This window comes from Bombus fervidus, chromosome 10 (genome assembly GCF_041682495.2).
Source record: "Bombus fervidus isolate BK054 chromosome 10, iyBomFerv1, whole genome shotgun sequence".
NCBI lineage: Eukaryota > Metazoa > Arthropoda > Insecta > Hymenoptera > Apidae > Bombus > Bombus fervidus.
In genome coordinates, this window is record NC_091526.1 from 6115487 (window position 1) to 6132527 (window position 17041).

The following is a 17041-nucleotide window of genomic DNA, read 5'->3' on the forward strand; positions in this document are numbered from 1 at the left end:
TTACTTTTTAGGATCTGTTTTATTTCTCAAAAAGTACAAAAAGATTACAGAGAAAAAGATGCGCTGTTTGTATAACGATGTAGACACAGACAGACAGACAGATAGAATCCGAGATCGAGTTGGTGATACGCCACGAGGTTTCACCTAAGATGAACTTCTCAATTTGGCTCATCGTTCAGTTCATGGTGCCTTACCGGATTAGTAGATCCTGAAAATCCCCATTAGGCGTATCATTTGTGACTTGCACCTATTATACACATTGTTAGATTGTGAGAAAAACAGGATAAATTAAGATTTTCTACTGTTAAACAAACGCCCATTCCAGGACAGAATAAAACTTTACCATGATTTCCGGTAGCATTTATTTTCAATAAGCTAGATACAGAAAGCTTATCTACGAATAATGAAAAGTGTAAAAATAAGGAAGATTCCCATAAATCGAAACGGGAAACTGATATCGATACTATTATCTATTTTAAACTCCTATTTATCGTATCCTACGCTAAGTAAATACATCTACAAAGGGAATATATTACGAACCAAATTTATTTTAAGCCTTACGATCACTCGTAGCACACAGACGTGAAGGAAAGGCGTTAAAGGGTGCAGAGAAATAGAAAAACCTCGCTAAAATAAATTATCTTTTTATTCCATTAGCAATTACAACGTTTTGTAATTCGACTGACATTTCTTGTTCACTAAGCAACGTGTCGTTCGTATACCGTTTACATCCTCCTAAACACACCTTCCCTTTTCTCTTACTTTTTTTAATAACAATGATCGATCCGACTAGTTACACTTCATCACCTCTTATGACGGCTACGTTATATATCGTCTTTGTAGGGAGGAAAGAAAAAGACAATACGAATGTTAACAGAAACAATGAAAACGATTAATACTGTACGAGACACATTTAAGCAATTCATCACGCTGAACTCTAACGTCATCCAATGATGACAATATTCTGTGTAGGCACGGATACAACAACAAATATGCAGATTCATTGCTACAACTATCAGACTTGCCTATAAAATTTGTCAAATCCCTGTTTCGTTATCATTCACACCTTAAAACGCAAAATATAAAATCTTTGGCCTGACTAAAAAAAACTCTTGTACACGCTATACGTTTTACAAAAATTTGAAAGCTTATTTGTTATAAAAGTACCTTTCTTCTTCTCTCATATAAGAAAATGTTCGTCATTTTTTCTCATTTTTTAAGGTATCGATGTGAGGACGATCACAATTGTGTTTCTCCATGTATCATGTGACATGTAACATGGTTTCGTTCGCGATTTACATTTGTCTGCTTCGAATCGCTGACAATAGATTACTAATTCGATATTAAGTTTAATTGCAAGTACGTGTTTACAACGACTTACTTAATAATGCTTGGTAATTTTCTTTGACAATAATTTTAATTTCTTAACCACAGCTAATCTAGTGTGCAGTAAAATAGGAAATTTGCGATTTTACCATGAAATATTCTTATACTGTTTAATAATAATGACTGAATTACTTTTCTAACAAAGTCACTAAATTAAAATATACTTAGTTTTGCAAGAATGTCAATAATAAAATATAAAATTTATTAATAATACCGATTCGAAACCTAAGGCCCAGGTACAACGTACAAATGAATTTATAGATTTCCTTCGTTCCGTCTCAGATATTTAAGCTACCTTATCCTCGCATTAACTCAAGTTATTACCTTAAATAGAACGAATATTAATAAATTCGTTTATATATTACCCTCTCCCATTTTCTTTCGGTTTCCTCTAATACATAATATAAACGACAATTCGAAAAAAATTTGCAACTTTAATGTAACAAAATCTTCATATAAATAACTATCATTAAACAAACATAACAGTGACTCATAATGCCATATAACATTACATATATTTACAAGATTCTCTTTTAAAATTAATGAAAATTCAATCCATCTAGAATCTGTATGGTATGCCAAAATATGACAATGAACTTTTCCCTTTGTTCACATTGGTGCTTCTTAATTGCATTACCATCATTGTTTATCGCAGTTTTACATAGGCTTGCAAGGGTTTTAATGCAGATTACATGTAACGTACTACAATCCTGCCATCGATGAGATACATTTTATATGATAAAAGATTACTGAATTGTCTTCCAGAACTTACCACTGCCTTTAATACCTTTGACCTTTTGTTGCTTCTTCTTTGCATCCGGTGGAGCTGACAACGCTTCCCTGCTTGATTCACTTCCTGCAGATCCAGAACTGCCTCCAGCCATGTCAGCTTCCTGCACACCACCACCTCCAGCTTGTGCAGCAAGTGACTTCTTTATGTTAGCAATCTAACAACAGAAAAAATAAAAATTTATCAGCACGAGCATTTGTGTTTTATCAGAGTACACGTTACTTACATCTCTCTGTATCCTTTCTTTGTGATAAGTAGCCTTTTGTTTTTCTATGTTAGCTCTTGTGACTTGTTCCTCGATACATGCTAACACTGTATCACAAGCCTGACCCCAAGCAGCTAATGTCTCAGCCACAACACCTGTATCATCAGGTCTAACATCGCGTCCTAAACCAGCGTAATCCACCTCTAACTGTGAATTTTTTTGGTCTAATTTGCCATGTATTATGTCTGCATAGATCGCTTCTATTATTAAATCCTCTAAATCTCTAACATTTTTTATATCTAACTCTTCCAATAATAGAGAATATGGTATGCATCTGGACTTTGTGGCTAATGTTACAATGGTCAGATGTTGGAGCTTTTTCTTTTGAGTGGTAGTTAATTCTAAAACCTTATCTTTATTCTCTAAATATTCTTTATATGTCCCATAAGCAAATAAATTCAGAGTATTCCAATATTGAACATAAGGTCCATTTTCTAATTCTTTGATATTAGGCATATCTAATAACTCTCCAAATACATGTACTCCTGGTGTCTCTACCGCTTGCTTAATAAGCTCTATGGCAGCTGCTCCTTTGGCAGTTTTTGCTAACAATACAAACTGCTCCAAAGGATTGCTAGTTGACTTTTCTGTGGTAGTTCCAGCAGTCATATTGAACCTGTTGAATAAACATTAATCAGTGGAATAAATTAACGTGTTGGTACCTAACGAATCTCCTAAGAATAACCAAGAAAAATCCGTTACTATAACCACAGACTTATAAAGTGTCTATTTATAGATTTGTAATTCATTCAGACTTAAAAGTAACATTATATATGATAGGTTAGAAACTGCTCGATCCTCATATACTCTTCGCTCTAATATTATTACCGAGATTCAAAATCCATTTTATTAATCAAGAAAATTGAAACAGAGCACACGTTCATTACATAAGGTGAACTTACTTTTTTCGATGTTTACAAATATCGAATAACTTTGTCTATCGGATATGCGTTCGGAAGTGAGCAAACATGTATGTAAATACAATCGTACAAGTCGTACCACAGAAAAGGAAATGGTACTTTCACCAAATGACGATCTCTACGAACTATTGTCTTACGAAAAAGGCGAATGAAGAACGGACGACGACAAAATATCATACAGAAGAATCATTGAAAGGAAAAACTTGACCCAACATATTTCAAGAGAGAATCAATACGTTCTTTGCGAAGTTATTTCGTTAGTTCGTCGTTTAACGTGGATGTTGCCAGTACTGACAAACACTGGCTCGTACTTGGGATAACTTCAATGTGTTGTACTCTGTTTGACAGAAGAGAGGGGAATGTGTTGTTCTCCGCGAATGCGAACGGTTTATGTTAATAGTCTTTCCAAATGATCGTGCTGTTTGATGGGAAATAGTGAACGGAAAAATTTCAAGATTGCAGTTCGTCGGACGATACTGCGCTTGAAAATTCCTGGCAACGGATAGTACAAAATGAAGCCTTTAATCGAATTCGAGGAATGTTTGCGAGACACGCCAAAGTTTCGGTGAGAATCACTTGAAAAATCTACGCTTCTATCTCTGTGTTTGCTTAGCGTGCTCTACTCTGTTGCACTCCATGCACGCGCTACTTCGAATAATATCACTTAATGCACCACATTGATAATGCATTTGATTAACAAAAATAAGTATCTTGCGAATATTCCTTTCTTATTTCGTAGATCCTGCATCGAGGAAGTAGAGGCAAACGTTGATCTACTCGAACAAAAATTAGACAAGGTATTCATAAATAATTTATAAAAAAAAGAGAAATGAGGTGAAAAAGATATGAAAGTTTTTTCTAGGCATATTATATTATATATAGTAATGTTAAAGGGTTATGTTATTTCGTGTTACTCCAAAATAAATTATTGATACTATAAATTACTAAGGGAATTTAAATGTAATAATTTTAACTGTCAATCTATTTTGACAATAGTTTCCTGCATTGTCAATTACATTATAGTAGACTATGTTACATAAGCAATCTTATACCTATCAAAAGAATTATTGTGATAATCATCTATTTTTTGAAAATAGCTAAAAATAAAAATCTTTACAGGTGTTAAAAAACTGTAGCCAGATGATTGACACTGGAAAACTTTTTGTAGGACAGCAAAGGTATGTTATGATTTGTAATTATATGTAATTAATGAATTGGAGTTACATCATGGTTAATAGAAACTTATAACAGAGCCATAAATATTTGATTGGTTGTATAAAATATGTCATTAAGGAACTACTGATCATTTCAAGTGAAATATATTCAGTGATAAAATGGAAGAGGGTGATACCAAGCAATAGAGAAGAGTCAGGAAACATATGAATTACAGCTCTGTTGAGAATGACTCATACATATGGTAGCCAGTTTAACATATACAGTGATACAGATGAAACACTTGCTGCTCAGGGATTATGCACTTCCTATTGATCTTTTATATTATGTTCAAATAAAAATATTTTTTTACGAAACAAACATTTTTGTATTATTTTAAATACTTTTTAATATAACAAATTACCCTTAATGTTGATATTTAATTTATGTGATGACTCTATTTCTATTTAGAATTTTTCTAATCTATTTATTTAATAAAATATTAAAAAATTACTCTATGCATCTTTTTGTTTCCAGCCAATTTGCCAATAGCCTGTGGGAATTATCTCTTTACTTTACTGATGATTCAGAGATAATGGCCTTACTCAATAAACTAATTCATGCTTTACAAGAAATGAACAAGTTTCATACTATTTTATTAGATCAAGCATCTAGGACAGTAATTAAAGATCTTAACTCATTCATCAAAAGGTAATTTAACTAATTAATTACATAATCATACGTAATCTACATGTTTATCTGCATATATACATACACATGTAACATTCTTGATATTCTTATTGTTCTTATATAACATTCTTATTATTTTTTAGTGACATTAAGAGGGTGAAAGAATCTCGTCATTACTTTGAAAAAATCTCTGCAGACTTAGATATAGCGTTAAACCGAAATTCCCAGGTTCCAAAGTCCAGACCAGCAGAGTATGAAGAAACTTCAAATATTTTATCAGCTACGAGATCCTGTTTCCGGCATACAGCTTTGGATTATATTCATTCTTTAACGATGATACAAGCGCGTAAGCGACACGAAATATTGGGTACTCTACTTAATTATATGAATGCGTGTATTACTTATTACCATCAAGGTAGCGATCTAGCGCAAGATTTGGATCCATTTCTAAAAGATCTCGGGGAGAACTTAATTAAAATGAGGGCCGATTCCGTGAAACTTGAGAAAGAAATGGAAAATCGGCATATTTACGTTACGAATAGAGACTTAATACCTTCTCCAGTACCTAGTAATCCTAAGATGGAAGGCTACCTCTTTAAACGCACTAGTAATGCATTTAAAACGTGGAACAGAAGGTGGTTTTGTTTAAGAGACCACCAGCTAGTATATAGAAAGAGGACTGGTGATAATGATTTCACTATTATGGAAGAAGATCTTCGTCTCTGCACTGTGAAACCAGTAGTTGACTGTGATAGAAGAAATTGTTTCGAAGTATTAAGTCCTACAAAGTGAGCAGTCATTAATAATCATAATACAATTCGATATAGTGATAGATTATTTTATTATATTGGTTATGCAGTCATGAATTTTCTATTTAAATGCTTTATTGAATCAAATAACTTTAAAGAATAAATTTAATTTATAGAAGTCACATATTACAAGCTGATAGCGAAGAAGCTTATTTAGCATGGGTAACTGCCATGCAGCAAGCGATTGGTGCTGCCATTCAAAGAGGTATGGGTGCTGGTACTATAGTTAGCATACGAGAATCACAGTCACAAAATGTTAGAGGATCGAACAGACAACAGACAAAACCGAAATCAAGGTATATATCAAAAACTGTACTGAATAATTAATTCAATTTAGACCATATATATATTTAAAAGATCATAATTTTGTTTTGTATAGAGTCTGGGAGCAAATCCTAAAAATTGCTGGAAATGATACCTGCTGTGATTGTGGTGGTGCTAATCCAAGATGGGCCAGTATCAATCTTGGAATTACACTTTGCATAGGTATAAATCACTTTTTCACGATAATGATAATTAAATTTTCTTCAAAACTTTCTTTCAACAATTTTTTCTTTTCAGAATGCTCTGGAGTGCATAGAAGTTTAGGGGTTCATTATAGTAAAGTTCGTTCTCTGACATTAGATGACTGGGAACCAGAGATACTAAAAGTAATGGCAGAACTTGGAAACACTGTAGTGAATAATGTTTATGAAGCTCTACCAATACCTTCTAATATTATTAGAGCTACTCCAAAATGCAATGGGTACGTAACACTAATATAAAAAGTAATACTCACTTTTCTGCCAAAAGTAATAAATCTGATCAAAGTATATAGCTGAATTTTTGTTGTAAATTGATAGTAATATACGTGAAGCTTGGATAAGAGCGAAATATGTAGAGCGTAAATTCGTGAAGCCTTTAAGCAACATGATCTCGTCTGGGCAACACACCAGTCGCGATAAAATGCATTTTCGCAAATGGAGTGTCCGTAAATTGCGTCGTCGACCGCGGAGTTGCGACAAAATCGATAATGCTAACCGCAACAAAACAACAACGTTATCATCTGTAAAAGAGGGTCATCATTCGACGAGCTCTGACGACAGCAAATATACGTCGATCGAAAGTTTGAGTTCGGTCGATAAAGCGAAGAAAACCGAGAGAAATTCATTAAGCTCTGACGATAGCACGAATATGGATCTAAAGAATGACTCTACACTGTATGGGAAAATTTTAGCACGGCCACGTAGCGACATAAACGAAAGTAATCCTAAGGCTATCGATAGCAATACGGAATCGAACATCGAGAACGAACTTCTTATTCCTAAAATCAAGGACAATACGATTGCCACGAGCAATTCAGAGAATAGCCTGTCGATAAAAAGCGAAGTGTCCTTAAGCACAGAGGTATCTGATGTGAAAGATACGTTTGAGAATAAAGACGCGGGGACGGAGAAACAGTGTAAAATAGAATCCGACGTGTTAATGTTCGGATGCGATTTACCAAAGCCAACGATCGATAATAGCTTAGAATTAAGTTCTGACCAAGACTCGACTGCCGGCGAGGATGAAGAGTTCACAGACGAGGAGGATATCGAAAATTTGCACCCTGAGATGCTTCTTTACAAAGCTGCTGCAGCACACAATCTTCCTGTGATGTGCGCAGCTTTGGCAGCTGGTGCTGATAAATCATGGACGAATGTTAACGACAGAGGAAGAAACGCTCTGCATCAAGCAATTATAAGTGTAAGTATACAAATTGTTGTCTAAATTCTTTGATAATTTAATTTTGTCTAATACAGGGTTCTGTGATGTCTTGTGAATATCTGATTCTAAATGGAGCACGTATTAATTGTCAAGATGCTGATGGGAAAACACCACTGTACTTGGCTACAGAATTAGGTATATATCTTTTTCTGTTAATAAATTCTATATTTTAAAAAGTTTACTGTAAATTTGGTTATTTATTTAAAATATCTAGGTCATACTGCCCAAGTATGTTTGTTACTAAAACATCGCGCCGATCAACACATCAAAGATGAAAGTGGTGTAAAGCCTCTGTCAATAGCTGTAAAAGAAGCTAATGCGGACATTGTTACGTTGTAAGTGCGAAGCAAATTTATTTTATTAAGGAAATTTCATTGTAATTTCATTTTATGTATGTTTCAGGTTGAGACTTGGTCTTCTAAACGAAGAGATGAAAGACTCGGAGATCGGAATCAGCGGTGATGAAACTTTCAACGACGTCGTTCGCGACTTCAGCCAGCTAGCTTGCTCTCATCCAGAACGACTGCAACGACGAAATGAAAGTAACAATCCGTCGCAACCGCCTGAATGAGGTTTAAGAACGTGCAAAGTTTATTTGCAAAGTCTAAAAAGCAGGCTACAACGGAAGGAGAAGAAAGAGTGCGGTACATCGAAAATGTCGTCTTTCAGTTCCTTGCAGGGTAATAAAGTTGATTAATGAGTAATGAAGTAAGTACGAAGAACGTGATCCGAAGCTTTATGATATAAACGATCGAAGACGAGAAACAAAGACAACATCGTGGAAGTCGTATCTTTTTACACTTTGATCTCTGTGCGACAAAAGTTCATTGAAATTTATTAGCATTTTGTATTCCTATTAAAGAAAAAGAGAAAATAACACATAGCTAGAGAAGTATCACATCTACTGCGCGCGCGCGCGAGAAAGAGAGAGAGAAAGAGAAGAAAATATTATATTTTGCTTACACGGGAAATTTACGCTGTCCAGTGATAAAATATTAAGATGCCGATCTTTTTGTATACCTTCCCTCCTGATTTCCTATCAAATATACAGAAAGAAATGTCGCGGTAATAATTTGTGCGCGCGCTCTGTATATATTTTAAAGATGATCTTACAGATTTAAACAAATTTCACAACAGATATACCATATAGCATAAATGCAACCCGGAATTTGAAAAACTTTTACGAATACCTATGGCAAAGTGTAAATTATATTACCACTATATTTGTATATTGTTTATGTGATACGAAAGATACGTGACAAAGTAGTTTTTAATTCTACATTATGAACAAGTTAATGGCCGACACGTTTTCGATATGACATGGTCTAGCGGTGGAACAACAATTTTATACATATATCTGTTTTTATATACTTAACACTACCAGCGATGTATGTGCGACTGGTACTAAGAAACTTATCCTTTTTTCTTTTCTTTTCTTTTTTTTTTTTTTTTAATTAAAAGTAGTGATTTCGATGCTATATAATTAGCATCGATTTAATTGTGACATTATAAATATATAGAATTATGTAGTTTATCTAATAGTTACATTTATAAAAAATTGTAAACTGCACTTATTAGATTACCAAAATAGAATAACAATGATTCTATATAGTTCCGTATTATATATATGTATATATATACATATATATATATCGAATTTGTTGCCAAAAATTAATCATTTGTACATACAAACTTGTAGATCTGATCGCTATCTGATGTTAATTCTTGAAGAAATGCTTTACTTGTGCAAATCCTCTAAAGTTAACACTCGAGAAACATTATTTAACGAAAAATATAAAAAGTATTTGTATTTACAGCATTTTTATAACAAATTCAATTTCATTCGGCTTGCTGCGTTTTATCCATTTAGGACGGTTGAATTAGTTTTCTTTGTTTATGACTTGTACAACGAATAAGTTATGCTTCCTTTTGTGCATATTTTAATACTATATAACTAACTACGTTGAACAGTATTTATGAGAAATTTATAGAATAATGCATGATTTTCAATCTACTTGTACGTAATAGAAAAAAGAAATCTATATAAGAATTGAAAAAAAGAAACAATACCAATCATTGTTGAATATTTTTTCATTGTTTAAGTGGAGAGGCTTTATTGATAGTTACGATTCAATGGTACAAAGCTGTGATCATTGACACAGCTTTGTAAAATTTCTTTCGACGAGAGCTTTTATGAAAACGATGGGCGAATGATTTTCAGGTTTGATATATTTTTTTATTTGATATAGTATTACCATAGTTTCTTTTTCGAATCTGGTATTCGATTATTCGATATAAGAATCTTGTTTAATTAAGAAACAAGACTACAGTGGCGTAAGCATAATTCTAACGAAATGAGATACTCATCGTTGCACAAGCGAATAGCAGCAACAAAACTCTTCTATAATCTATTTTTTAACCTACGATATACTAGTATTTTATTACTTGCTGTTTTTACAACGCAAAGTAATTTTAAGAAAAAACAAAGAAATCTTTCGATTTCGTGACTGTGCGTTTTTCTACGCTTTGTTACGAATGATTTTTTATTACTCGAATTTTCATATATTATAAAAATTCTTTTTTCATTCTAGTACTTCTTCTTTGTACTTAGTTCTTTTTTTTATCCCTTTTTATACGTACAATTGACAGAAAGAAAGGACATTTAAACTAAAGGAAAATAACGATATTACAAATTGTTTCCATTACGAATAAGAAACGTCTTCCAAGATGACAATTTCTTTTCTAAAAATGGTAATATCATTAATTGTATAATTTCCTAATTGTAGAATCTTCTATTTGTTGAAACGTTGTCGATTATTGTAAAATCGTCACCGATTACTGCCTAATTGCGAAACGTTGTTACAATAATTCTACGGCACATACGTCTATAGACAAGTTAAACAAATACTATCGTTTCTCTGCTGCGCGACATTGTAATAAAATTGTAAACAGTCTAATTCATGTATCATACTTATACACAAACTTTACGTCATAAAGCAGTGATTATGCAAGTATACGTATTCTTTTTAATAATCCTTATCCTCGTAACTTGTCGTTACAAATATTACGCAAATCAAGAAAGAAAGCAGGAGAAAGGAGAAAAGATGTTTAGAAAAAATCTATATCTTTCACGAACGCGCGTTGCAATTAAGCACAATCTTTCAACTCATTCCATTATTTTATCAAATTTTATGTGGATAGAAGGAACTTACGCAACGTTTTATTTGTTGTGAAAACGATCGAAATTACGGCGCAATTTATGAACCGTAGATTGATAAATCTCCCATTAAACGAAAGAAACGCTTATGCATCGTGTACGCATAATTTACGCGTTGCTCTCTTGCCAAGTTGCGTAAATTAATCCAAACGGGTCAATACCCTATCGCTGTATAGTTATCACTGTGTGTTCACACACATTCGTCCACGAATGCCCAAACTAATTTATCACCAATTTTTCTATCTTACATGTGAATGCTCCACTTTTCGTTGCTAGCATTTGTGTATTTACGTATTCCGTAAAGATAAAACGTACCACATACGTCATCGCGTGAAGCGTTTCTTTAAATACCAAAATCTCAATAAACAGATCGCTCATCCAAAACGTAATTATCCATTAATTATCTCTATGCATCAAAAATTAATTATGCAGTTATTAAAAATGCTGATTTCTAATTTGTCAAGATTGCCACTGAAATTATACGTGGATAATTACTAAGAAGGAAAATTTCTACTGTAATCTTCAGTTTTTTCGAATAATCAAAACTGATTAGGCAATTTGTTGCAAATTAATTGGAAAAAATGTATTCAGCATAGAAAGTGGAAACTACGGTCAGCCATCGCAGTTGCACAGTGATCTTCTGCCTATTCATTGGCTTGAAAATATGAAAACATCACGGCCGTTGTCGATCACCAACCGTGGATTGGCTCGAGGATGATAGCAATGATAAGAAGAAACGTATTCTCATTGGTGCCCTTCTCGTTGACTGATAAAGCACGTTGTTTGTCAATGTATCAATCGCACGCATTGGGACAAGTATGCAATCTCCTGACGCCATTGATCCACTGTGTTCACGCATTTCTTTCATTCTCTCCTTTTTGCTCACTACCGAGCCTCACGACGAGAACGTGATAATTTACGCTTCATAAAATTCAACTTTTTAAATATACGATAAAAAAAAAATTGCTACGTATGTGGAAGAATTGACGGATAGAAAATTCCAGTTCTAATGGAAGAAAACGCATACGATGCACAATGATAAGTCCAATTAAAAGATGAAAATATCAAAGTGTTGATTTCTAATAAAGAAAGACAGAGGATAGAGCGTTTGTAAGGGAATTCGCGATCCCATCCTCGCTCGAACAGCATGATAATGATGCACGATTCTATCCATCTGTAACTATGGCGGCAGGCAGTCTACGGTGCCTAGAACAGCTCCTATTTCGAACGATTGCGGCCTCGAGAGTTTGCATATGTCATTCCACGCTTAGCCAGCATCACTAATTCTACTGACAGATACGAACAAGCGTCCGGCCCGATCATTAATTTAGCACGGCCACTTTCACGATCCGTTCTTTGAAGAAAACCAACGTCACCGGAATTACAAATTAGCCCTGAACGACCCAGCAACCTTCAAGGCTCCGCGAGACGAGCCGCGAAATGACTTACTCCGATCGTGGACTTCCAAGAAGACAACCCAAAGAAGAAATTGATTGCACGGTAAAAATGAACCCATTTACTAACTTGCACGTTCGCTCTTGGAACAATAGTTCTAAGGTTAGCCGAGAGAATATATATTTATACGTTTCTTTCCTCACAGTCTAGGGGCAAATTACAGAGAAAGAGAGAGATAGAGAGAGAGAGCGAGAGAGAGAAAATGGGAGAAAGAATGGAAAGAGAATTTGCATTGATAACCAAGGGGTTCCTTTCAAATTGTTAAACAGCGAACCGACGAAACTAACCGATACGATGCGTCCATCGGTGCAATTTATTTTTTACGACAGCACGAAAGAAAGTATGAATTATAGCATTGATAAGGCCGCGGGCCTCTTTTCGGTTTGAAGCCGCGTCATAAATCAAGCCTGCAAAAAGTCTCAGCACGACTACAATTGAGATTGGCCATGGGCCACGAACGAACTTTTTTCTTCTTTTTATTTCCCTGGCCGCTTTATGCTTACTAGCTTCGCGTCGAAATCGACAATAAAAACCGAACTGACGAACTTAATCGTGCACAGAAGAGACGTAGCTATTTAGTTATACGTAATACACGTCAAACGATCGGTACGCGCATCTTTTGCTTTTGCATATCATTTCACTTAATTTGCCTGTAGTTTCTTCCGCTAGTTTATTTCCAAATACTTCTTAATGCTTTTTGAAATATTTTTGATATACGACAGAATTAGCGATTTTGACACTTTTTAGAAACTAAAATTATGTTTCAAAAATAGATTTTTATTTATACACAATAGGAAAAATTGTTTATTAGTAGAATTAGTGGAACTAAATAATAGTTCGTATATTATCAACATCCTTAATATTTATGCAATGCAAAGGGTTAATATTAAAAGGAAATAAATAATAGTAAGTTTTCTTAAAATTTCTCAATATCTGTATTTGGCGAAAAGTAATTAATGTTCTATTCAACCCTTATTTCACTCGAAAATTTTTGAAGTTTAAGTCTCTACTAATTACTTAACGCTTTTACCTCCAAATTTACCAGAACTGTAATTTCCTTTTATAAAACGTCTGTTCTAAAGAGTTCCATCGTGTTAATTTCAAACTCTTATAAAAATCTTATCTTATTTACGAGACTATCTAATGGTAGAGAAAAAGTCTTCGGATCTTTGGAACGATAAATCCTCTAATTATTCCATATGATCGTGCGTAGAAGACTTTGCCCAGTCTGATCAAAAGGATCAACGATCAATCTCGAGTTATAGCGGCAACATTTTTTTCATCTAGCGATTTTTCACCGAAGGAAAAAGACTTCGATGTGGGCGTCGAAATATATTTATGTATGTGGACATTTCTTGCGTTCTCGATATAACGCAAAGTGCGTAGATTCTCCGCCGAATGGAACTGGCTGCGTAGAAGATTAGAATGAACCGTAAAGTCCGACGTCTGGTCGATCGACGAAATTAGTATCGCTTACTCACCCTACTAATCACACACTGTCTGGCTGGCTTACGAAATTCTGGGTTCCTCGTACTCAACACCGGTCGCGACAAAACAACTCTGTTTCCCTATGCTCCTTTCGTCGGCTCTCCCATAGACCCATACCTTCAGTATCCAGAGAAAAGCAAGTTTTTCGATCGATCCTTACGTCCAAGTGAAAAAATAGTTTTAATTAGTAAAAAACAATAGTCTTCTTTTGACAAATACTTTTTACACAAAAATCTCTTCCACATTTGTTTGTACGAGTTTGTACATTGTGAAGTATAACTTTCAAAGATTCTCTTGTACGATAGTAACAGTGTTGATAATAAAAAAATTTTACAAATTGAAAGTCAATTGGTTTGTTGTAATAAATCTTTATGTCTGTAATAATTTAGTCAAGTAGTTTAGTAAAAAGAATTTTTCTTTTTTACTTAATCCATTCAGGACCAATGTCGCATCAACGCAACATTTTGTTTGAAACTTTCTTTTCACTCAATTTACGTTATTAAATTATATTTTTTTACTATCGCTTACGAAGGAAAATTTCAAGGATTCGATTATATTCCTTTTTGTCGCAATTTTTTTCCTATACAAATCCTACAATTTTATGAAATCTGAAGATACCGAAGAAATTCTCTTTGAATCACGAACATTTTCTTTACGTTCCCAATTTGTACGGCGATCTTCTGAAAAGTATCTACTATTTTTAATATATTTTTCTATTTAGGGAAAATGTGCAAACTACTTCATACTTTTCTATATCATTTCACTGCTTAGCCCCTAATTTGAATCATGAAAGAGGTTTATGTTGAACTATCGACGGTCAACGAGGCGCGATACGTGTGAAGTAGGAAAGACGACTTACGATGGAAAAGAGGAAAGGTGGAACAACGGCAAAGGGAAACGCGTTCGATGTTTCGCCACTTATAAATTCGATTCTCGTTAGAAGAGGCCGCGAAAGAGAAAACCGAGAGGAGAAAGGGAAGAAGCGAACAGATTTATAACATCCAGAATCCCCAGACGCAACCGTCTTATGAAACTATTTTTAGGTGTTTTTAGGGCCTCTCGAATTTAGGCCAGGTTTCTCAGAAATCGGGGGAACGAACGTGCGACAATGATAACGATACACACCTACGCCGATGACCGCGTTCGATCCACCTGTGATTTAATGAAAAATCATCTCCTTCGAACTTTCTTACATGCGAACGCATACCGTTTTGTTACACCTGCGTTTAAAAATATGAGAACACTTGCTTGATTACGACAAATGTTTGTAAAAAATTATGAAAAATTCTATCGAAAGCGAGTAATAAATTTATGAGGATTAATAACATATTATAATTCGGAGATTTCAAAGATTCAGAATGTACATAATTTGATTATTTATTCTGTATAAAATTTGGAAGCGATAGGTGATTTAATATTGGCAATTTATATATTTCGAACACGATTGAAAATGTGTAAGTATCCTCCTACTTCTGAATAAGGGTGCACACTGTGTATATACACATCGATCATTTTGATATTTTCGACATTATTTTCGACGTGGTTTTCATTCTTGCTTATCTTAAATTATGGTGACCTGTTGAATACGGAGATTTATGATATAAAAAGGAAAGGAAAGGTACGATCAGGTGGAGAAAAGATCGTCGGAATTCGCGATTTACGCTCGCGATTCGCATTATCGTTGGTAGAGGCAGATTCGATCTAGCAATTTCGCACTGCCGAACCGTTAACCCAATAGCGATCGATTGATCCTAGTTAAAGTCATTCGCTGTGATCTCCGCATAGCGAACATTCCACGTGTGAACATCTGTTGCCAATCTGTTCGATCGGACGTCATACGTTTAATATGAATTCGTTCGTCACCAATTTATTAGAAAGAAATTAGTTTACGAAACAAGAGACGCGATTTAATATCACGAAGATCGCATCGATGATCTGAACTTTTCGCCGTCTCCTTTAACATTGCTCGATTTATTACACGCTATATTGTTTTTGTGTGAAAAAGATTTTATCAAATTGTAATTGGTCTATCATCAGTTATCAAGCACGCTAATGCAGGAGAAATTTGCTATAAATCACGCGTGTTCAATGTTAACAAAGTATTGTATATAATAAATTGATCGTCGTGAATAATAAATTTTTTAATGCATAGACTACTTAAAAAAAATTGAGGTACTGTAATAGTTCCACTGCAAGGATTTTTAAATTTTAGAAGAGATAATTTTCATAAACCTGTAATAACGAAACTAGTTAAAAGAATGCATCGAATTATCTGGAAATGACGCTCAATATATATACCAATCTAATACATGATTTATCGGAGCTTTTACAATCGAATGCTTCCACGATGATAATGATTAAATTTCTTAAAGGTATAAAAAAATCTATCTAACTTCCTCGTGCTATCGCGATGGTGATTAAACTCACGCGAGGTGATTAAACCAAGGTGATTTAAAGAGAAATCACACACCTGACGCATAGTTAGCCTTTAAAGTACATACACACGCTGGTAGTAGAACGCAGCGGGAATTCGACGTAGTAAATTGCCCCCTTTTAACGGTAAAATGCGTCTTTAATTCATGTATCAAGACTCGTGCGTACGTGCATGCGTGCGTACACCTGTAGCTGTGTTGTTACGTCATTTTCTTCAGGATATATGAAAATCGATCTGATTAGCATCAGACTGATGGATCATCGCGTGCACCTGTATTGCGGTTTCGCTCCAATTTCCAACGATCAATCGATACGTAGTACATTGGTGTATTGCGCGTTTGCAACCGCAATTTGGTTGATACGAAGCAACCAGCGTGGGAAATCGCGGTGATGCTTTCTAGAACGATTTATTGCGCTGCTACCGATTCCAGCAATCTTCATCAATTTATTAACCCTTCGCATTCTTTTGCTTTTCCTCAGATCCATTTCTTTCACGCGTTACCCATATGTACATCATTGTACATATATTTTCATAATAGATAGGTGTTTTCGGAATAAGAACTGTGGATAAGTTTTAGAAAGACAGCTATAAAATTTGCTTTTTCGCAATTTTCATCCAGAGATAAATGGCTTGGAATTAATTTGAAAAGTATTCAATCATTTGTAATTTTATTATACCGCCAGTAAAGG

General features: G+C 34.4%; 2 protein-coding genes and 1 long non-coding RNA gene across 9 annotated transcripts in view; 2 read left to right on the top strand and 1 right to left on the bottom strand.

The window, feature by feature from the left end:
• Csn7 (COP9 signalosome subunit 7) lies at positions 1–13581 on the bottom strand. Of its 5 annotated transcripts, none has more exons than XM_072011863.1 (4): positions 13563–13581; positions 2403–3057; positions 2159–2333; positions 1–208 (listed from the first exon to the last, which is right to left on the bottom strand). In XM_072011863.1, exons 2-4 carry the CDS (start codon positions 3048–3050, stop codon positions 159–161), a joined length of 873 nt encoding a protein of 290 aa, XP_071867964.1. In that variant the 5' UTR covers positions 3051–3057; positions 13563–13581; the 3' UTR covers positions 1–158. The 5 variants fall into 5 exon arrangements, with proteins under 5 accessions (XP_071867964.1, XP_071867962.1, XP_071867963.1 ...); XM_072011861.1 differs by lacking the exon at positions 13563–13581 and adding an exon at positions 6791–6930; XM_072011862.1 differs by lacking the exon at positions 13563–13581 and adding an exon at positions 5769–5907.
• Positions 3642–10772, top strand: Cenb1a (Centaurin beta 1A). 3 transcript variants are annotated; one of them, XM_072011856.1, is made up of 12 exons: positions 3646–3926; positions 4101–4158; positions 4481–4539; positions 5051–5224; positions 5347–5991; positions 6129–6308; positions 6392–6498; positions 6574–6757; positions 6855–7737; positions 7794–7893; positions 7973–8093; positions 8161–10772. In XM_072011856.1, exons 1-12 carry the CDS (start codon positions 3874–3876, stop codon positions 8327–8329), a joined length of 2733 nt encoding a protein of 910 aa, XP_071867957.1. In that variant the 5' UTR covers positions 3646–3873; the 3' UTR covers positions 8330–10772. The 3 variants fall into 3 exon arrangements, with proteins under 3 accessions (XP_071867956.1, XP_071867957.1, XP_071867959.1); XM_072011855.1 differs by having other exon boundaries at positions 3642–3926; positions 6392–6757; XM_072011858.1 differs by lacking the exon at positions 3646–3926 and having other exon boundaries at positions 4095–4158; positions 4689–5224; positions 6392–6757.
• Positions 11732–17041, top strand: part of LOC139991613 (uncharacterized) — an 18095-nt gene continuing 12785 nt past the window's right edge. Inside the window, exon 1 of the long non-coding RNA XR_011800883.1 lies at positions 11732–12475. This is a non-coding gene — a long non-coding RNA (uncharacterized lncRNA). The remainder of the gene's footprint in view (positions 12476–17041) is intronic.

Bases quoted from the DNA above. Each gene is read 5' to 3' on its own strand.
- Csn7 (XM_072011859.1), bottom strand. From the start codon at position 3,325: ATGAACGTGTGCTCTGTTTCAATTTTCTTGATTAATAAAATGGATTTT. The intron at 3,058-3,269 runs GTAATAATATTA...TTTATTCAACAG, and splicing joins AAAATGGATTTTGAATCTCG to GTTCAATATGACTGCTGGAA. The intron at 209-2,158 runs GTAAGTTCTGGA...GGGGATTTTCAG, and splicing joins CAAAGGTATTAAAGGCAGTG to GATCTACTAATCCGGTAAGG.
- Cenb1a (XM_072011855.1), top strand. From the start codon at position 3,874: ATGAAGCCTTTAATCGAATTCGAGGAATGTTTGCGAGACACGCCAAAG. The intron at 4,540-5,050 runs GTATGTTATGAT...TTTTGTTTCCAG, and splicing joins CTTTTTGTAGGACAGCAAAG to CCAATTTGCCAATAGCCTGT. The intron at 7,738-7,793 runs GTAAGTATACAA...TGTCTAATACAG, and splicing joins TGCATCAAGCAATTATAAGT to GGTTCTGTGATGTCTTGTGA.